Raw genomic sequence first — 22,500 nt, 5'->3', positions numbered from 1 at the left:
AAAGGTCGACGCTTTGTTTCACGACTTAAGATTGAAAGTATTCTTTCATTTTCCAAGCTTTTCTTTTGTTTTGACAGGAGAGCGTTGTTTGCAGTTGAGATGGCTTTGCTACGTGTGTAACAGCCTTTTTTCATCTCGCCTCATATATTATTTACTATCAACGTTTTTTTTCTAGCAGCAACAGAAAGCAGTCCATTCCAACTAATCACAGTTTGTTGTGTACCCTCGTAGTATCTCGAGTAGCGAGGCCCTGGCCAGGATCTTTCAAATGCCAAGGTCAAAAAATGGCCGACCCCACAAATGAATGCTCTCCTGTCTGAATAACTGACAGACTTAACAACAGAAGTAAGCTCTATTCACATTTTAAGCAAAACTTAAAGAAAAAATTACCATGGACATGACCTCTGTGTTGTCAATGGTAGATGTAGATGTATGTATTGTAGTGGCCATTCTAGCCATACGGTCATGATATGCTATAAAAGCCACATTCAAAGGCTTGTAAGCTTTGTATAGCCTCAGCACACAACTATAAAGGAAGCTTCACTGCCTTTCTCTGTAGGTAGGTTCTGCTTTATATTTCCTTGTAAAGCACTTTGTAACAGTGTTAAGAAAGGTGCTATATACTGTACATAAATAAATGTAAATGTCTCACCCTTCAGCGTCTTCTTCCAGGCTGACATCTAGATCCATTAAGCCCAATTCAGGCTCCTTCTCTGGGGCCACAGCACCTGCCTCAGGGGGGACCTCTCCATCAGTCAGCTGGGTCTCTGCTCCCTCCACAGGCTGCTCTTCAGGCTTAGGCTCCGTCTCTGTTTCCTTCTCCACTTCTGGTTCCGAGCTGTCTTCTTCTTCTTCTTCTTCCTCTTCCACTTGTACCTTGGTCTTCTCATCTCCACTGGACTCTTCACTGGATGTTGTTTCATAGCTGGAGGAGGACATACAAAAAATTGATGTAGGCAAGATTTTCAAAGCATAAGCACAAATATTGTGCACATGAAACTACTTTTTAGCTAACCGGAATTTAACTTTTAATAAAAACAAGACAGTGCAGGTGCCAAACATTGTTTTTTCAAGGACTGGTCAATTTGGGGATTTTTTGGGATATTCTGCTTCCATCTTCTTTCCTGCTAGTGTAAATAAAAGGTCCAAAATGTAAAAAATTAAATAAAGATTTTAACTCTGGCTTTATCCAACATCTACATTGTATGGTTTTTGAAGAGCTGAAAATGTTCAGATAATGAGTTAGATATTGCCAAATGTTCATATTTATTCAAATATATCTGAATTTTTTTTTAAACAAATAAAGTATTGTTTCAATCTAAGTAATCAACTGGGAAAGTTTCATGATGGAATCTTTAAGTCAAAACTGTTACCCTATTCACTTGCAGTGTCTCGCTTAATGCATAACGGACGGCAGAATTTAGGCACATACAGATGTAGCCACATCAAAGAAAACCTTAAAAGTTAAAAATAAAAAGACTAATATGAAAGCAGTAACGTCAACATAGGCTAGTTGAAGCAAACAGACCTCAAACATGACATGAAAAGCATCCTTGTCCTATCCAACCTTTGGTCCACATATCCAAAACATCCTTCATACATGAAAACCCACAGGTATGTTTGCAAACTCACGTATGCAACTTAGGACAAAACACAACCTTGTTCAGTGAAGCAAGGCTGATGATATATTTAGAGCAGTGGAGGTTTCTAGTGTAGTGTGTGTGTGCGTGAGCGTGCGTGTGTGTGTGTGTGTGTGTGTATGTGTGTGTGTCAGTGTGTGAGTGATCATTATGGGGATGCTATGAAGGAACCTCTGTTAAGCCAATGATCAGATAAGTCTTATATTGAATGCCACTGATTCATGCTCATTTGTCGTTCCCCCCCCCCCCCCCACACACACACACAGGGGGCCACAGCATTCCCTGGATTCCAGAGTAGCTCAAGGGAGAGCAAAGATATCTCGGACCATCCATAGAGGACAAGTACAAACAGCAGCCCACTTCCTGGTGTGGGCAGAAGACTAAATATAGTCAAGAGAAAATATTGTTGTCTAACATGTTTGTCTCATTCTAAATAGAATACTGTTTGATAACATGGAAATGGAGAGATTTTTTTTTTTATTCCAGAAGAGGCATAACAAATTCAAAAATCAGATGTGGGCCATCTTATATATAACTTATTAATGGTAGTCCTATCTTGTAAAAACATACTTATTGTATATGTATGAAGGAGGAGATCATTAAAATACCAATCTTAGTTCCTTATTTGTTCTGAAGAGGGGCTGTTAAGGTCTGTATTTTCAGATCATTCTGAAATAGGGAGGAATAAGGAATAGACCTCACCGCGTCTTTTTGAAAAAAAAAACACAGCGAAAGTTGAGCGGGTCATAAAACACAAAGCTCAGGAATGTAATAACAGGAACGCAGTAATAAGACAGGTCTCCTAAGGGCAGCCGTATACCTCGATTTGCAGGAGATGATAGCACCAACGGTATTCTAGACGTGACTTTCAAAACAAATATATCATTAGATGTTGGCATGGGCCTAAACTAGATGTCTGCTTTACCATTTTATTGAGTGGCCATAGAAATATTTGCAAGTTTTGTATAGAGCATTTCAATATTATCGAGCACTGAAAAATGTAAGATTCCTCTGCGGGAAAAAAAAGAAGCAGCTGGCATATTAAATAGCTCGTCTGCTGTTGCTTTGATGTGGATTTATGTCAAGTGGTGTGTGCACAACTAAGGTCATGTCTATGATCTTGTATGAGTGTGTAGCTCTATGTTTTTATGTGTCTAGGGTATCTACAGTATATTACTTCTGCAAAAATATGTGAATTCATGCCTGTCAAGTTACACAGACAAGTTATGTGTGTGTGCGCGTGTGTGTGTGTGTGTGTGTGTGTGTGTGTGTGTGTATGTGTGTGTGTGTGTGTGTGTGTGTGTGTCTTCGCTTCAAGTTATAGCAGTAGCATCAGATAGCTAACTACAATCAGACCAGCCGGAAAGAGTTATTCCTTCCTTGAACAACTCCCTCGTTCTTCCAACCACTACCATCTGCTTACTTTAAAATAATTTAGACTTCAACAAGCACATGTACACACACAATTACAGACACATACACTTTCACCAGGCATGAGAAAACGCTGACATATGCACACTTGCACAAAAGCCTGCAGGTATCATTAACAATGACAAAAACACAGCACACAAATGACATAATGTACAACACATATTCACGCACGCACACACGCACGCAAGCACACACACACACACACACACACACACACACACACACGCACACACACTGCTCCCGGTAATAGCACTGAAGTCAAATTCCGGTCAGTGATGACTTGCAGCAGATGTGTGAGACAGCTGGACTCAGTCACTGTGGCTGAACTCAGAGGAACAATGACAAAGCTGAAATTGTAGACTAGTTAGACGGCATGCTGAATCATTAACAACAACAAAACAATTGACTATTGAATGAACAGACATGTTAGCATGAATGGACAATAACACTGGAACTGGTGGAACCTGTAAACATGCGACCATCATGTATTGTTTGTCTTACAACTCATTTGTACTAATTCATTTGAGGTGAATTACAGGTGGCAGGATAGACTAGAATTGAATTGCTGCCCATGAATTACTAAAATGTAAATGTAAAGCCTACAGCAACAATTTAAAATGAATACATTGATATCCTTTAACCAATTTAAACATGCTATCTTACATCCACCAAACTCTAACTGTAACTGTTTTAATTAGGCCATATTACTAGTTTTATTTCCAGCCACTCTACACCTCTGTATAAGATATTCTTCTTTACCAGATTGTAGTGTATGTTATGTATAATATGCATTGTATATTGTGTATGTATTGTTGTTTTTGTTTCTCGACATCATTGCAAATGAGGGACACCCCTCAATGATATCGAGTATAAATAAAGGTTAAATAAAAATAAATAAATAATTAAATATGAAGACATCTGAAGATGAAAACCATGTATAACCAATATTGAATTAGGATCCATTACAATATTAAATTCAGTTATCATGCATTAATGTCCACAAAGGAATGCTTTCATCTTCCTGTAGAAAAGAAAGACAAGCACAATGGAAATGCACCAAAACACACTGCAGCAGCCCACATACAGATATAAATCACATAGAGATTGGACGCTGATTAAAAAGATTTTACCCTCCATTCACCCCAACAAACTTCAGGTTTTTCTTGGCTCCCTTGTTCCCCTGCTTGTCAGCAACACCATTTTTCTTCATAATGGATTTGAGACCTGGAGAAGAGGAGGAAAGAGAGAGAGAGAGAGAGAAGAGAGAGAGAGAGAAATAGGGAAAAGGGGAGGGTAGGAGAAAATCCGAAATTAGGCCTTTGGGGAATTTGAGTGTGTACTTGTTTGTGTGCAGCCGGCGTGGTGTGTGTGTGTGTGTGTGTGTGTGTGCTATTCATTTTCCGTATCATTTCTAACATGTTCTCATACACACAAAACTCACTAGGTTGTTTGTCAGAATCTCATAACATAGACATCTGTAATTAAGATCTGTCACCGCTATTATTAAGTAGTGGCTAGGTTTACGCAACTGTAACACTGCTTGATTGAGGTTAGGGACACATCATGTTCATGGTATTAAGCAATCTTAATGACAAGCTCTGTAATTAAATAACCTCTGGGAACAATGTCTATTGCTGCATTCAAATTCAACCCACTGGGAGTCACACATAACATTTCCTTCATAATAAAAGGACTAATTTAATACAGATTTTTTTTTTCTACAACATGTGCATCCCGCACACACAATCAAAACAACGGAGTCCATAATTAAAGTAAGTTAAAAGTCTAAAGGCTTAGTAAAGCAATACATCAAACTGATATTGTAGCTCATGAGACTAGGGAAAATAATGGTTTGCACATGTCTGTACTTCCTTATGGTAAGTGTATATACAGTATGTCTGTCTGCTTGGAAAATATCTGAGCTGAAGGACCTCTGGAGGCAATTAAAGGTGAGTATAGCTCATCAAATAGAAGGAATATCCCTGTATTGGCAAAGAGAAAGTGGAAGTTGGTGCCCCATCTGAAAACGCCAATACGAAGACAATACAATGTTAGTGAACAGTATCACACTGTAGACAGGCATGCCTAACAATTGTATATTTTAGATTTGAAGTAATTGAGTATTTAAGGATTACAATTACACCTAAACTTGGTTAGCTATAGGACACTGGTCAATTTGTTCATATTAACTGACTACTGCAGTTATATTTTGGTTCTACAAACCTAGTTCATGATGACCACCCACAGATTTGCCAGGACAACATACAAAGGTCAAGATTATAGGTCTTAATGACAAACAACTTTGACATTGTCAGGCTGCACTTATGTTAGTAACTGCTCTGTAATTGATTCTGCATGGCCTCCTTTGCTGACTGCTGTTGGCTGTAAGCCCGGTATGGCGGTCTCTAAGTTGTCCCTGACAGTAGACATGCTCGGGCTCTGTAATGTTTAATGCAAGGACATAAGGATGTGGATTTGAGCCAAAAAAACAACAACAAAAGAACAGCGGAAAATATCTTCAAGAACACCATCTAAGAAGAACAATGCTTTTAGATTTAGTATCTCTCAGATAGATAGATAGATAGATAGATAGATAGATAGATAGATAGATAGATAGATAGATAGATAGATAGATAGATAGATAGATAGATAGATAGATAGATAGATAGATAGATAGATAGATAGATAGATAGATAGATAGATAGATAGATAGATAGATAGATAGATAGATAGATAGACAGCAGGAGGGAGAGGGGAAGTTCACAACATATTTTGCATTTTAATACATCATCTTGCCATCATCCAATAAATAAAACAACAGTGTAATTTAACCTTCCCCTCAGTGTGTGAGAGACACTTGGATGTTTCACTCATCCATACAGATCAGTACAGTGTCTCTGATGACAGGGATGAGAGAGAGTTCTAAACGCAACACATTATAACACTGATGTAATCTGATGTCGGGGAAGTCATGCTGGCAATCTGGCACTTGGCAAAGATGTAACAAGCAACACCAAGGAAACAGTGACAATCTTGAGGAAACACATACAGATATCTAGTCACACACACCTACGTGCCCACGTGCACACACACACACACACACAAAAAACACAAAAAATTATGTTGTATGCTGTACTCCCAACAGTGAACTTAAAATGAACTCTCAACATAAAATATGTGTGTGATTCTGTACTTCAGCTACTCAGTCATAAGAAGTCCATTTTCTATTTGGTGTGTGTGTGTGTGTGTGTGTGTGTGTGTGTGTGTGTGTGTGTGTGTGTGTGTGTGTGTGTGTGTGTGTGTGTGTGTGTCTGTGTGTGTGTGTGTGTGTCTGTGTGTGTGTGTGTGTGTGTGTGTGTGTGTGTGTGTGTGTGTGTGTGTGTGTGTGTGTGTGTGTGTGCGTGTGTGTGAGTGTGGGTGTGTGTGTGTGCTTGAATGTATATGTACGCATATGTACTTGATATACTCATCCAGGTCAATGAACCAGGCAATTTTCCCAGTGCTTAGAATAGAGCGTTTGCCCACCCTTATGTCAGCCAATGATTACTGTATCTTTAAAACACAGTATATAATGCTTATAGACATGCATGTGTGCTTTCACCATTGTTAGCAATAACCACAGTATTTGTATGTACTTTCCAGATTTTCACAAATTTCTTAACCTCACATCTGTCTTACAACTTATACTACTGTTATTTGAAGCAGTAACATGTATATCTATCTTCAATATTGTATAGGATCAACAAGACAGAACGTAGGTTGTGCAACCTGATTATTAGATAGAAAAGTATTCAATTAGAGATAGGGCCTGCTGAATTAAGCTTTGGAATAAGATGTTACAGCAGAGAGCAGTGTAAATTTGACATTAAAAAATATATATATATATATATATATACCTGGCAGTGATAATTACATAGCTCTCAACTGAACGGCCAGGAAGAAAATGTTCCTTTCGGGGGTAGACTAGTGAAAATAATTGGGAGAGTTCATGAAGTGCATATCACACAAAGTCATTAGACCGCTGGCAAAATATCTGATAATTAAGTATTAACAAGAGTGGCAGGTATTATAACAAGTGGGAAATGGAATCCTTTTTAATTTACTTTTCTTTCTTTTAAACCTAGACCGCAGAGTTGAAAGTATATCCAGTCATGCAGCAACAATACACCAGGCAACACTTTGATCCATGCGTTAGGTTACAAATCATGTACAAGTGGCTATGCAGTTATTTTAACCGTTACCCTTTATTGAAGCCTGTGCTATGTAGAAATTAAGAGAAAGTTATAGGAAGTAAAGCAAAAACCATTCATTCCTACCCCATCCCTATGACTGCACTAATAAATCAGATCCAAAATAATCCTGGTGTCGATATATAACGCTACTGATAAAAGTATGATAAGACATTATTGGACATCACATTGTGGAGTGGAGTATTTCAAAATATTAGAGCAGGGCCGATGTGGTTTCATGTTGCAGTGAAAAGATATTACAGGCACTATAAAGCCGACTAGCTTGCTGTTAATACACCATCCTGTTGACAGTTTTATAGTTATAGTGTCTGTCCTACATGAGGTGATAAGTGTGCTGGTTTTAGCATTACCTTTTTATACTACAACAACAACTTTGGCTGCTGTTGGCCTTCTTGTGTGTAACAAAAGTTTAAAAAAGTTAATTGATATTAAGAACTACTGGGTTGTAGATGTACAAATTAATTACAAGACTTCTTGGCTGAGATCAAAGACACCATTTTGAGTTGCATGGAGAATAGGGTCTTCAAAAGGATTATTTCAGTAAATATGAGAGGTTTATGTTCAAATACTTGCACCATTTTAGCTGATCATTTATTGGTATGAATGCTGTTTGAATGTTATTTGATGGATGTCGTTTTTTTATGCACCTCAAGGAGAAGCTCATTTAAATATTGTTGTACAAAGTAAAACGACTATTTGATTTTATTCTATTCAGATGTACATGTGTATAAACCATGGGGTCTTACAGTCCTACCTTGTTCCTGCTGTTTCTTAGCAGCAGCAGCTTTCTGGGCCGGTGAGTAAAAGGCGGAGAGGACACTGAGTGAGCTGACCAGCTGACTCTGAATGGAGCTCATTTTGGAAGCACCGGCCTTCCCCGCTGTTTTCCCTGTTGTTGCCGCGGGAGATGCCTTCCCCGCAGCAGGCTTGGCTGAAGCTCCTTTCGCGGCCTCTGCCTTGCTCTTGGCTGCAGTCTGTTTCTGTGCGATGGGGCTTTCCTGCTGGCTGGCCGTCTGTTGTTGAGTTCCAGAGCTGCTACTCCCCAGCTGTGCCCACTGCTCCCCCAGAAGCCCTGTTAGCCGGGTAACAACTTGGCCCAAAGCCGCGGGCGACGTGGGTGACTCAGTGGAGTCCCTGCGATTTGGTTGGGCCTCGCCACTGTCCCGACGTGAGGCCTGGGCTTCACTTGAACTCGAACCGCGACGCTGGACTGTTTCACTGGAGCCTCTTCGGACCGAGGGTGTGTCCTTGGCATCTTTGTAAGGGGCTTGAGTCTCGCTGGCCCTCCTACGAGAGGCACCCTGGGACTTAGGTTGGGTGTCACATGACCCTTGGCGAGTTGAGCGGGTCTGGGCGTCTCCTGAGCCTCGCCTGGAAGGTTGTGATGCGCCGGATCCCTTTTGTGGTGGTGCTTTAACCTCTTTGGAGTTCCGTCGAGTTGTAGTGGTTTGAGACTTGGACTGTGCTTGAATTGATTTGGGACGGATTTGGACATCGCTGGAGCTTGGTGATGGTCCCTTCGTCTCAGTTTGAGGTGATTTGGATGGTTTCTCACTAGACTCGGCAGCAGGCTTCTTGGCTAGGGTGTTGTCCTCCTCATCCTGAGGCGGAGATGGTGCTGGAAGTTCAACCTGTGGTTCAGGAAGTTGTATTGTGATTTCAGCCTCCTGCTGAGGTGGACCCTGTGCTTGCACCTGGGGCTGAGTTTTTGTCTGGGGCTTGGGCTGCTGCACTTGATTTTCAATGGAAGCCCTACGAGGACGCACAGGTGCAGCCTGAACTTGAGGAGGTGATGGTTGTACCTGCTCTGCCGACGTCCTCCGACCTCTTTGGGGTCGTACAGGAGCTTCATTCTTCACAGCTGCATTCTCTGATGCTGCTGCTACCACCACAGTCTCAGTGACCACAGTTTCTTTGACTGTTGCACATACAATCTCACCCACTGATATTTCTACCTTCTCTACTGTCTCGACTGCAATCTGCTGCGTTTCTACAATATCTGTTACTTCAACCTTTGGGATTATAATGTCTTCTTCTTTTTTATCTTCTGAGTCATTCTTTGCCGTAACTATCTCAATCTTAGATTCTGTGTCGTCTACTGTTGCAACAAGTGGACTAGTACGGTCTTCATCTTTGCTCACAAAATCTGAAACTTCAGTTTGTTCAACTCTGCTTTCTACAACGGCAATTGAACTCTCCATGACCTTCATGACCACACTTTCACTCTCTCTTTGGATTCTCTCATCTGCTTCCTTATCTTCCTGATCTTCCACTCTTTCGCTGACCACACCAACTACTACTTCTTCCACCCTTTCCTCGCCTGCACTTTGTCCCACTTGACTCTCTCCTTCAACACTCCTTGCTGGATTGCTATTCTCTTGTCTGACCATCTCTGTCTCAGTCTGCTGGTCTGCCCTTCTGGCTTCCTCTGTCTCCGTCACCCTGTCCACAGTGTCCACTCTCTCAGTTAACGTTCCCCGATCTACACTGCTGGCCCGCGGTCTCATTTGCGGATGGTCTGTGTCCGTTTCTCCTTCTGTTTCTGTAACTTGGTTCACCCTCTCCACTACGGGCGTCTCCGTAATCTGATCCTGAGTTGCGATTCTCTCGGTTACGGTGCCCCTTTCAATGCTATTGGCCCTGGGTCTTGGTGGGCTGACGGCATCTACTAATACTACTTCTGCCTCCATCTCTGTCGCCTGTTCAACTTTGATGGTCTCTGTTCCTTGATTTAAACTTCCAGGGCTTGGTATAGGTATAGACAATTCAATACAGATGATATCCGTATCTGTACCCTGATCTACTAAACCAGTTGGTTCGGTCTCTGTCTCTTGGTGGGCAAAATCGACTTTCTCTGTTAATGTCCCTGTGTCAATACTCTCCCTTCTTGGCCAGCTCTGTGCCTCTGGACTACACACCTCCACTCTCACTCCCTCACTCAGTTGTAGAATTTTCTCCTCTTTTACCTTGTTCTCCTCTAACTGCTCCTTAAAAAGAGCATTCGTTTTCTCCAGCTGTTCGCTAGCCTGAGAAAGTTTAGCCTCCAGTGTCATTAGCTTCTCCTGCAGCTTCTGCGTACTCTCTGAGTCCCCAAGTTGTGCTGCCTTTGCTGCATTGCCATCTTGAATACTGCTAGTCTCCGCATCTTTTATAGCCACCCTGAGTGAAGTTAATTCCTGCCCAGAAATGTCCTGTGATAGCTTCCGCACTGCATTTTCCAGTGGACTGTCGAATGTCCCTTTTTGTTTGTCTGATATTTCCGATAGCTGCGTTTGTCTCTCCGTTTCTTTCCCCGGCAGCGCACAAATCTTTCCATGTGCTGAGGAACTCTGAACAGCTTCCTCATTTGTCTCACTCTCTTTTTGTAACACTATTCTTTTCTCTGTCACACCTTCTTTCTCTGTCCCTCTAACCGGCTTTGCTAAAGCCTCTAAACCTCCAGTGGGTTGAGTCTGTGCTAAGTTGAGTCTGTGTTCTTGCGACGGAACGTATGTCCCAGAATCAGAACTCTGTGCTGTTGTAGAGGTTAATGTGACAACCTGGGCTTGGGCTTTTACCTGTGCTTGTAGCTGTAGCACTAGCTTTTCCCTCTCCTCCCTCAGTGAACAGATCTGGGCCTTTAGTTCTGGAATGGTTTTGACCTGTTCTTCCAGCTCTCTGACCCGCTTCAGTGCCACTGTGATCTGCTGGTGAAGCCCCGACCGTTCCTGGGGGACACACCGTCTTTCTGTTATGTCCGGTGATGGACGGAATATGTTCTCATTTGATCCACTATCCGGCGTTCCCAAAACACGATCCGGACTGCTTGAATCGGAACCTTTCCGCTGCTGTAAGGTGACCGGCATGCTCGATGCTCGGAGCAAGTTCGGCCGCCCTTGAATCCCCACAGTTTTATCTTCAACATCTCGAGTCCCTTCATCTCTAGGCTTAGTGGAAATATAGCCAGTTCCTTGACTGGTTGTTCCCCTGCTGCTAAGGCTGGAAGTCCCCCCCTCACTTGCCCTGAAGTCAAAGATCTGTTGTTGGACCTCTGACACCCGTGATTTAGGCTTTGGCCCTAAGGTGGACGTCCCAGACCATGTGCTTTCCTTGGGGACCGGTCTGACCCCATGCCCAGGAAGACTGAAATTCCTTGGCAGAGTGCTGAATTTGGGCGGTCCTTTGACCCTGCGCTGAATGTGGACCCTCTTGATGGTATTGCCTTTTTCAATATCGTCAACATACTTCAGGAAGTCCAGGTCCAAGTGGAAGCCATAGGGAGTTTCCACTGAGTAGGGCAGCTGCTTCCTCTGAACACCGCCCTCACTGGCCTTGGTCTGAAAGCCATTGGCTGTAAGGAATTCAAATGCAAAATCAATCAACAACAACATTCAACAATTTATGAACAAATGATTATGTTATCACCTTCAGAAAAGTGCTAAGAATGATTGTGGAAAGTTTAGTTGATGTACAGTAAGACGTTGAGATTTTTGGTTAGAAATATTGAAAAAAAATAATGTTGAGATAAATAAATTAAATATGGTTGTATAGGATAAATATACAAACACAAACAGATAAGATATAGTTAAATAAACACCTAATTGTACATGTCTAGACCTTTTAATGATACTAGTATGCAAGAAGTAGCCAAAAATCCCATTGACCAGTGCTTCAAAAAATAATGTTCTTGCCTGCAGTGTCTCGCCTTAAAAAAATTACCATAAACCAGAACACAGATTATCATCAGCATTAGTATTCCTCTTCGCCCACTTGTCCAGACAGGCTTGTGCTGTGCTCCACACATGGGGCTTCATTATGTAAAATCATATCACTTACAGGGAAGTAATTATTATGCAGTGATTGCGCCAAAACAATCTAATCAGCATGCGAAATGCTGTGTCGACTTAAAGAGACAGGGGGTGGTTATCATCACCTAAATAAAATGAACTATTTAGCTGCTCTTGGCCACATACACAACACACAAAGTTAAATGTATAACCTTTCTATGTCAGATATTGTATTTTATAATGAACAACATTGGAATTCTACACTGCTTACATTTTTAAGGACCTGAAGAAATCAGATTTTTCACACAATAAGTCAGAAGCAATGGGATTGTTTGTGTAAGTGCAGGTTTAGTGACACTCACCACTTTTCTTGTCCATCATGGGAGGCGGAGTTCTCAGTCATCGACTTGTGTTTGCTACAGATGGAATTGGCAGCCTGGATGAAAACAGAAAGGAGAGAGCTGTGTGAGCGAACCGAAATACTTTCCACAATCAATCGCTGTCGGAACAAAACAGAATTCTTCATGCTACTGTTTATGAAAGATCTGTGAAATCAAATGAAAGAAGGAAGGCAGCTTCTGGTCCTTGCTGCTATGTTCCAGAAAATGTGCAGCTCGAATTGTAATAAGGTTCCTTTTGAGAAGTTACTTGATTCCCAATATTCACAGTATAGTTTCACTGATGCAGTACAACAACTGAAAGACGACAACATGATTATGAACTCATACAACAAGAAAATAAAGTAATTTGCCGATCTGAAATAAGTGATAAGTTCTCTTAAACCATAAATCCAGCATAGTTACTGTAGGTTGCTACAGGAAACAATAGTGGACATGTTGATTTAAGCCAAATCTAACCTAAGCAGCTTGAAACAGTATGTAGGTGAACCAAACATAATGTCTAATGTAGTGTACATACAATAACATTTTAATGGCACAATTATAAGGCTTTAACCCTTTCACGCATAGTGGTCACTACAGTGGACAGCTATTCAAATGCTGTTTTCTTGAATATGCATGGGTGTAGATCGCCTAGTTGCATATCAGCCACTACAGTGGACTCTTGTGTGTCATCCAATGCATTGCCAACCAGTGGCCAACCATTGTAAGAGCAGCCACAATTAGTCAAAACCAAGATGGCCGACAGGGAGCAGAAAAGTTGAGTAGCTCAGGAATATCCTGTAAATACTTCTAAAATAGGAGAGCCTGGCAGGTAAAAAAAAATATGACAACATCAAGTAACATCTTAGGAGTCATATAGTTGTTAAAATTTCCAATTATTGATTTTACATTGGGAGAAAATTATGTTTAATCACCTGTCCACTAAATTGGACATCATGCATCACGGACTTCAATAAATACTATGACTGCAGATGTGTTGTGCTTGAAAAAGCTTACTTTGCTGCAACTTTTTGGTTTTAAATCAATTGATTTATGTTATTAGAGTGCAACTTGAAGTATTTGTGTAAAAAAAAAAAAAAAAATCCAGATTATTCTATTATGTGTAAAACAGTTGGTGTCACTATGATGCCAATTTTCATATTAAAATAGCTTTGATGAAGTGATGTACAAGTCAGTAGGCTATACTGCTAAATGACATCTGAAAAAGAGAAATTGGAGAACCAAGGAAAAAGTTATCTGTTATTTTTATAGAAAATTTTTATTGAAAAAATTATTCCACGCTTTTTCATTGGATTGAAGTATTGGAATATGTTAATATATGTGAACAGGCATTGAAAATATATATTATTTTATAGTTGTCAGATAATATATCATTTTTTTCACTGTTTTGTTAAATAAATAAGGTCAAAATTGAGAAGTCAAAACGCATGGAGTCCACCCGAGTGGACGTGTGTAAAACTCTCTGAAAAATGTGTGTTTAAAAAAAATGAAGTTATATTTTTTCTTTTCATGCCTAAAGAAGTATAAAATCACTTGAGAAAAAAATCCAGACTAAGGATTTCATAATTCATGCATGAAAGGGTTAAATGTAAAATGGGGAATATGCGGTTAATTATCTTGCAGTCTCGGCTACTTTACTGGGCACTGAATTTATTAAGTAATGCCGCCTAGCAACAGCGAATAATAAGGGAAATGAGGGGAGAGGCAGTGCCATTGTGTCCATTACGTTAATTTCATTTGCCTTGCAGAGCCAGAAGTTTAGAGCGAGCCATTTAAAGTCAACACCACCCTGTACTGGCCCAACTGAAGGAAACACGGTCCATTTGTACCACTATGCATCATTTGTTCCACTCTGAAAAGCCAAGAAACCAGAGCAACTATCCCCTTAATTTCATGAGTTTACTGAAAAGTAGAGGTAAGTGAGATGGAAAACAATTCAGCGAGGGCAGTATAAACTTTTTAAGGGCTTATGTAAAGACTCCTAATAAAATATCAAGTACTAATAAAAAAATAACAATGCAGGTAAAAATCCCACGTTTGAGTGAGCTGCACAATTCAAATCTACATACAATTTAAAAGTAAAGCCCTCAAAGCGAAATACCAACTTAAAGGACATTTAGCAAATAGGCACATATTATTCATGCAATTTCCATGCAAATTTGTCGCACTGGAGAACATATCTGCCTTATATCGGAGAGCTACTGGGCAAATGCTATCGGAGGCAGTTTCAGATGTGTAAATTAGCATTTTCATTGTTTTAGTAGGTGGTCTTCCACAGTATATACAGTTTATGTATTGGAACAAATACCACAAATAGAGTTTTTTTCTTTTTCAAACCAAGCATCCATTCATTGTATTGTATCATGCCCCTGGGTTTCAATTTACTGCAAAAGTTATAACTGAATTGGTATTTTATTGCAAATAGTTATAATAATGCAACGGTGCACATTGCTTTAATGTCTCTGTCATGTCTCATTTCCTTTCCTATTCTGAGACATTTCTTACACTCAAAGGAGACGAGAGTGTTCCATTGGGATTGTACAGGTAGAAACACTGTCTCTGAAAAGGCAGTTTTACCATTTGAAAAGACAGTTTTAATCTCTCGAAACAATGATAACGTGCACCAAATGGTGCCTTTCTACAAGAAGCATGTGATATTGAAAACAACATAATGCATAGAAAACTCTCCACAAATCAATTGTTTTCTTTGTAACAAATCAGACAATTTAATATTTCACAATCAATTTTTTTTCAATTGACCAACTTGGTTCCATCTGTTTCATGTGACAGAGTGACTACTGTTATGAATGATTATAGCTCAATTCTATATATAAAGACATCCATTGCAGCATATTTAGATATTTTTGTTCTCAAACAACACAGTGCTTACTCATATATACTAGTTTTGAGTGAGTGAGTGCAATAGCCCACAGGGTAAGATGTGTTTTAGAGTGGGGACATATTGCAAGGCGAGCATTACATGAGCCGGCAATGCAATCAATCAAAATGACAGTCGGTCCTGCCAGGGACCTAAACAGGAACTATGACAAGCTCTGGTCGGCCCCTTCATATATATTGCACCTGAATAATGAAAAGAAATGGTGACCTGGAGCCAAATTGTTGTCTGTGTGTGTGTGTGTGTTTGTGTGTATCTGTTCATCTGTAACACGTGCACACACACACACACACACACACACACACACACACACACACACACACACACACACACACCCCAACAGACACACACAAAACAAACACACACACACACATAAAGAGAGACACACAGATCAGCTGACTGACAGCCACCGCACAGGATCTGACACCATGTGATTGCAACCATGGCAACCATTCTTCAGTCAACTACTTGTGTTTCCCATGAGGGAAGAGAGGACAGGCATTCCTGACTGCTCCAGATGCTTAGTGCGTCGCCTACCATCGGCTTGGCTGTCCACACACACGCACGCACGCACGCACGCACGCACGCACGCACGCACGCACGCACGCACGCACTTACACACACACACACACACACACACACACACACACACACACACACACACACACACACACACACACACACACACACACACACACCTTAAGGCTTAATTAGCCGGTTTGGGAAGCAGAAGAATGCATTGCTTGTATAATTGCTGAGTGAAGTACAGGCAGACCCCACTGGCAACGGCACACAGTGGGCAGGCAACAAAACCTTCCTTAATTAGATCATTAGCGAAACATAGAGACGGAGGTAGAGAGGGAGAGAATGGATAAGGGACGGCGAGAGAAAGAGAGAGATAGAGAGAGGAAAAAATAGAACTAGGGTTGAGAATATGAGGGGAACGAGTGAGTATTAAGGGCCTGTTTGAGGAAAGAAATTGTAGTAAACAAAGTAATTTTATGAGAAAAGAGTTATAGTTTTAGGCTATGTGTTATTTTAGAGATGAAATATAGTCTTTTCCCCTGCATTACAATGAGGAACATTTGGACGAACATCTTTTTTCACACATAAGGAAATGCTTAATCTTTTTTCGCATATCAGCACCATGACATCATATATTGCTGTTGACTGTTTGTGGGTGACGCTGCCATTAAAAAGCTCTCGCCATTAGTTCTATAGGTTACCAGTAATAGCTTTTCCCCCGGTAGAATGACAACTTTATTCTCATAATATTACGACTTTTTTCCTGTAAAATTACGATTTTAATCTTGTAATACATTTTTTTTATACATTTTTCTCAATGTGGCCCTCATACTCCGTCGTAGATGAAAAACGAGGATGAACGAAAGCTTGACAGAGAGGAGGACATAAGTGACAGAAAAGATTAAGCTGAGACAAAAAAAATGTTGCCACAGTACCAAACAGTGACCTGACAGGAAAGTGCTCGGAAGTTCCCCAAGGAGAAAGCATCTACCTGACCTTCTCTGCAGTGAAGTTGTGAGGATTTTTTTTGTCTTTTAAAGTTTCCTCTTTTAATTAAAGTCTTAATCCCTTGTGTGGCTAACAAGGGCCTCAAAGCAACTAGAAGAATCATTATATATGTGGCGGTCTTCAGCGGGGAAATATGAGTGACAACCATAAATGTTGAGCCCGAACAACAGCCTAGAAACATCCACTGAGAATAGATACTTTTAGTATATGCAAAAAGTGTTATTGCAGCATTGGTAGCTAGTAAAATTATCTAGGTTGGGTATGTAATTAAATATTGGAAGCCACTGCTTATGCACAATCCAAGCTGGATTACAGTTATAATGACAAGGAGCTGAAATAAAAGCTAGGATAAGCCACATTGATAGTATTTGCGACAGGCTCCACACGGCTAAAAGAAAGCCACGGACGGGTATGTGTGTCCAAAACCGTGTTTGCATGTGTCAGCTCCAATTGAGTCCCTGTCTTTGTCAGCATTTGTTTATGTGTGTGTGTGTGTGTGTGTGTGTGTGTGTGTGTGTGTATGTGTGTGTGTGTGTGTGTGTGTGTGTGTCTGTGTGTGCTTGCGTTGCTAACAGTGGTGTGTTAAAGCTATAATGCGTAACTTCTGTTGCCGCATGAGGAATCCTGAGTAATTACAACAACACCGTCGACTGCATTTTGTTTCCTGCGCCAGTGTCAGAGGGGGACACCAGTTTGTAAAAGCTGCCATACTGAGAAATACAGAGAGAGAGTTTTGTGGAGCTGATAGGCTCAAACAACATTGTGTCAACTCGTTTTGGCAATGGCATGAATGTAACTGACATTCATGTATTTAAAAAAAGTTACGTACTATAGCTTTAAGGTTAATACATTGTCTGGTTGAGTCACTTCGTTTGAACAGGGAACGCGCTCCGAGCCTCACAAATGCACACAAACCCTTAAAAGGACGTGCGGTGATCCTTCAACACCAGTAATAAGCGTGACAGCTGGCTGAGAGGCGACGACATCGCTAATGTGAAGCCGGAAGACAGAATAATGTAGAGTAGAATCAATAAGCTCATACTGACAGCCAGGAGTTTACATATGTCATCAGTATGGAGGAACCTCAACCACAGTAATACAGCTGCTTTTGGAAGGTACTTTTAGTACCAGAGCCCAGGAGAATTATTAAATCAAGGTTTTGAATTTGTAAAATGTTAAAAACACACAGCAATCAAGAGGGGGGGGGGGGATTGAAATAATTTAACTGGCAACAGTCATTGTTTTTATAGAATGCACTGCCGATTGCTGATTGGCGCAAAATACTTAATGTGTCCAAGAACCACAACATAGTCCGCCTCATCTAAAACCCATATTTCTGTAACATTTATCAAACTTAAATATCAATATTGTTTTCCATTTGGAATGATGAATATGCCTTACTCTTTTAAGATGCTTTACTATCAAGCAACTCACTCCCCACATTGCATTTAGAAGGATTTTGTGGATTTAGTTTTACACAGTCTTTAAGGTCAAGCTTTTTTCAAAAACGATGCATACACCAGACAAACAGACACAGGACATTACTGCTGACCCAACCAATGAGAAGAGGGGAAAAGCATTAATTGAATGTCATGGGTCATTACATCGGAGCGCCTGTGAACAGGAGATTGAATTAGTCCCATCCACTGACACAGAGCAGGCGCAGGCACAAGACAGGCCAACAGGAAATAGGACTGGAGAGTGTGCAGGCAGTGGACAGGAGGTGGGCGGATGAGAGAGAGACAGAGACAGAGAGACAGGGAGAGAGAGAGAGAGAGAGAGAGAGAAGGAGAGAGAGAAAGGATAAGAAAGAGAAAAGGAGAGAGAGAGAGATAGAGAGAGACAGAGTGAGAGAGAGAGAGACAGAGGAGCTTTCTTCTTTTCATCAGTAACTTCAGGTAAATACACCAGACAGACAGATAGAGAGAGAAAGGATGAGAAAGAGAAAAGGAGAGAGATGGGAGTGGCAGCAGGACACACTCATATCTCACACAAGCAGAGTCGCTCTGTCGTTATGTTTCGCTCTTGGTCCTGGTCTCATGGTGTCTGTGTTGTGCTTCATACAAAAAAAACGTTGCATTATGATATTAGATATTTCATTAACACTCACTTAAGCACTATGCGTATGCAATGGCTGCAGTTCTTAAGATGAGATACTGCAGGTGAATAGGTTAAAAAAAAACACTTTTATTTGTACTACAATATCTTCAGAAATGGTGCAATACATAATGAAAATGTGGCCATATCTAACTTATTATGCGTAGATGTACATCTTTAAAAACCAAAAAGAATAATTCTAAGAATGATTATAGAAAGTGTAGTTGATGTGAGTGCTTTTGAAGTTGAGCTTTTTGGTTCAGAGTATTGAAAAAATAAAAAAATACTAATGTTGAGATAATGTCCATTAATGGTTGTATCGGAGAAATCTACAGACGCAAACTGACAATGTTTAGTAAAATAAACAATCAATGTATATGTTGGCCCGTTTATTTATACCAGTATAAAACAAGACATGTTATGGAAGCACAAATAGCCAATATCTCAACAGGGACCAGTGGTTGGAAAAAAGTATGTTTTCTACTGCAATGTCTCACAATAACATGTGAGTGTCCATTAGCGGTGTAAAAGCAGCAGTGTGGAACAGCAAGCAGCGGCACAGGAGAGAGAGAAACACGCTGGAGAGCAATACTAACCCAGGTCCCAAGTCCTTATCAGAGAACCAGCCATGGGACCAGCTATCTCTGTTTACCCTCGCACTAGCCTGAGAATGAAGGCAGGACTGTCCAGTTTAATATGCTGACTCTCACTCTATGATAGACACAAACACATTCTAGCAAGTGCATGTGTCCTGTAATGACACAAACAGGGGCTCAGATAAAGGCATATTCACATACACATACGCAAAGTACTGAATGCTTAAGTTAAATGCCTCTTGCAGCACAATATTGCAGGAGTGCCACTTCCGCAAAACAGCAAAAGGAGCACCGCAGTCATTCTTTAAAAGTTACTGGATTACTGGAAGAAAATGAGAGAGAAAAAAATCAGCAGTTTCATACTTCAGCAATTGCATCATCCCCACTCCACAGTTTATTTTGGCTCTCTCCTCCACAGATTAATGAATTGAATCAGGCAAGTTTGTGTAGGATTCAAAAAGCTTTCCCTAAGAAGGTTTACCTCGTTTGAATCAGAAGACTTATTGCTGAAAGCCAACTGTGATTGTTGTGCTAGGCCACACTGACTTTACACTGCTACAGTTAAGCGGTACTACTTTTTCATTACTAGGGTATTGCATTTTGTTTTGGTTTTGTCGTTGTGTTATTTGGGTGACTAGCTAGGAATGGGACTGCTTTCAAATTTGGAGAAAGTGGAGTGTATATCAGTAATTTAAAACCATTATTGTATGTGGAATTATTTCGATGTGATGGTAAGTTAGCCACAGCTAAAGTCTTGCTTTAAATATACATCTAGAATATCACGTAATATAACTTTTTCTGACTACATCAAATATGTTTCTTGTACGTTCTTGCACTCATATAAAGCACAATACACAGATATACTCCCTATATCATGCAAGTGTCAGTGAGGGATGCAGCCGATGCGAGTGCAATCAGTTCAAACTAGTGAGTTGCAGGTGTGGATGACATAATGACACACTACAACACAGAGATACTCGAGAGCAGCGGACTGAAGACAATTGAGGTAATTCACTGATTAACTCACAAGAACAACTGGGGACTGGAGAGTGTCTATCTATCTATCTATCTATCTATCTATCTATCTATCTATCTATCTATCTATCTATCTATCTATCTATCTATCTGTCTGTCTGTCTGTCTGTCTGTCTGTCTGTCTGTCTGTCTGTCTGTCTGTCTGTCTGTCTGTCTGTCTGTCTGTCTGTCTGTCTGTCTGTCTGTCTGTCTGTCTGTCTGTCTGTCTGTCTGTCTGTCTGTCTGTCTGTCTGTCTGTCTATCTATCTATCTATCTATCTATCTATCTATAGCTTTAGAAGAGAACCAATGTTTGAGTATAACATGCCTAAAAATCTGGTGACAGCCTCACATTCAAAGAGTAGAACTATCCAGCAAAAGAGACAAAAGGCAAACTGTCTGTCTGTGTGTCTGGAAAAAAAAACAATATGTTAACAATGTCTCATGTGTCTCACTGCCAAATGGGAATTATTTTCCCTCTATAAGCCCAGGGCAAACACAATAGACTCAAAGACACAGACTGATGTCTTTCAGGTTCGTCTTTCTATTGTTCAGCTGCTATTTTCCTCTGCCTCAACAAAAGGAAATTACTTCATCACACACACACACACACACACACACACACACAGCCCAAGGATTACACTTAGATTCAGAAGGATGACTAAGAGTGTCCAGGAAACGCGTGGAAGGTGACCTCCGACATATCTATTCTGTTCGGATTGGAAAGGTCTACAAATGCAGCCGCCAGATATTATCATTCGGGGGCTTTTTGCAACATGTGGTGGGTTCACTGACATAAAAATGACAGCCTGACTACAACCTGCTTTCCTGTATTTCAGAGAAGTGCATTGACAAAATGCACGAGGGCAAATAGCACAAGTTAGAGTGGAGAGTGCAGAATACAATGGTGCTCTATTAACTGGTTGTTCTAATTGCCAAAAAGCTGTTATACTTTATATTTCACAAAGCTAACACATTTGGAGGTTATGTGGATGGTATGTGAAGAATATACAGCAAAAAAATGTACAGACTAGTCCGCCTATACACCCAGACCAAAGTATAAAGTGATGTCAAATCCATGTCTAATTAAATTTTTGAGTGAAACCGGCCCTTTATTTAGGCCACTAGCAGTGCCTTATCTAAATATTCATGTCACATGCAGATAACTTTCAGCCATGACTCATAGAAAGAGAACTGAACACACTGTAGCTCAGACTTAGAAACCACCTCGACTCTCACAGTATAAATTACATTAACTTGAACTGTTACTTCTGTCAAATCAAATTACAGCTGAATGAGGTAAGAAATGCCACCTTCGGGTCCTATTCTGTATTTCAATAGCTGAACACACACACTACAGGTGTTCCCATTGTCACACTCTTGGGCGACCGCATGAGTATAACACACTCATTTGACTGCGGTTCATAAGTGGTACCTGCCAACCAAGGAGTTCATTCCTGGATCGCTGCATTGAGAGCCACAAGTAAAACACCACTTCATACTGATTTGACAGCTGCACTATGAAAGCGGCTATTTTTAAATTCAAAATGAGTGACCGCACAGTAGGAGAGGTGGGAGAAAGACGTGTTAACATCACTGCAATGCAGAAGTCCTTTCTCTGTGTGAGCTGCTACATTTATGTACTAACTAATACATTTATTTAGTATAAATAGTGTGGAATGTATGAATGAATTTGTGAAGAATGTGTTTTTTTTTAACTTGTGGCAATTTACAGGGGTAGCACTCTGAATGTTATTGTACGTTTTGAATGATACAATAACAACAAAGACATTCTAATCTCTTCTGTATTCTCTATGCACACTGTGTGAGACTTCTTTAAATCAGTTTATTTTGTTTGAATTCTTTGCGTTTCGCT

The 22,500-nt window shown here is 40.5% G+C and overlaps 1 protein-coding gene across 1 annotated transcript in view; it reads right to left on the bottom strand.

Moving 5' to 3' along the window:
• kank4 (KN motif and ankyrin repeat domains 4) overlaps positions 1-22,500 on the bottom strand; it is a 91,392-nt gene that overhangs the window by 12,758 nt on the left and 56,134 nt on the right. The window contains exons 2-5 of the mRNA XM_080033129.1: positions 12,450-12,523; positions 8,076-11,651; positions 4,202-4,295; positions 653-925 (exon numbers count right to left, since the gene is read on the bottom strand). Of these exons, the coding sequence (XP_079889255.1) occupies positions 653-925; positions 4,202-4,295; positions 8,076-11,651; positions 12,450-12,468 (3,962 nt within the window). The 5' untranslated portion in view covers positions 12,469-12,523. The remainder of the gene's footprint in view (positions 1-652; positions 926-4,201; positions 4,296-8,075; positions 11,652-12,449; positions 12,524-22,500) is intronic.

This window comes from Ammodytes marinus (assembly GCF_949987685.1).
Source record: "Ammodytes marinus genome assembly, chromosome: 8".
Classification (NCBI taxonomy): domain Eukaryota; kingdom Metazoa; phylum Chordata; class Actinopteri; order Uranoscopiformes; family Ammodytidae; genus Ammodytes; species Ammodytes marinus.
Note: the sequence above shows the minus strand (reverse complement) of the source record. Positions and strands in the feature narration are given on the sequence as shown.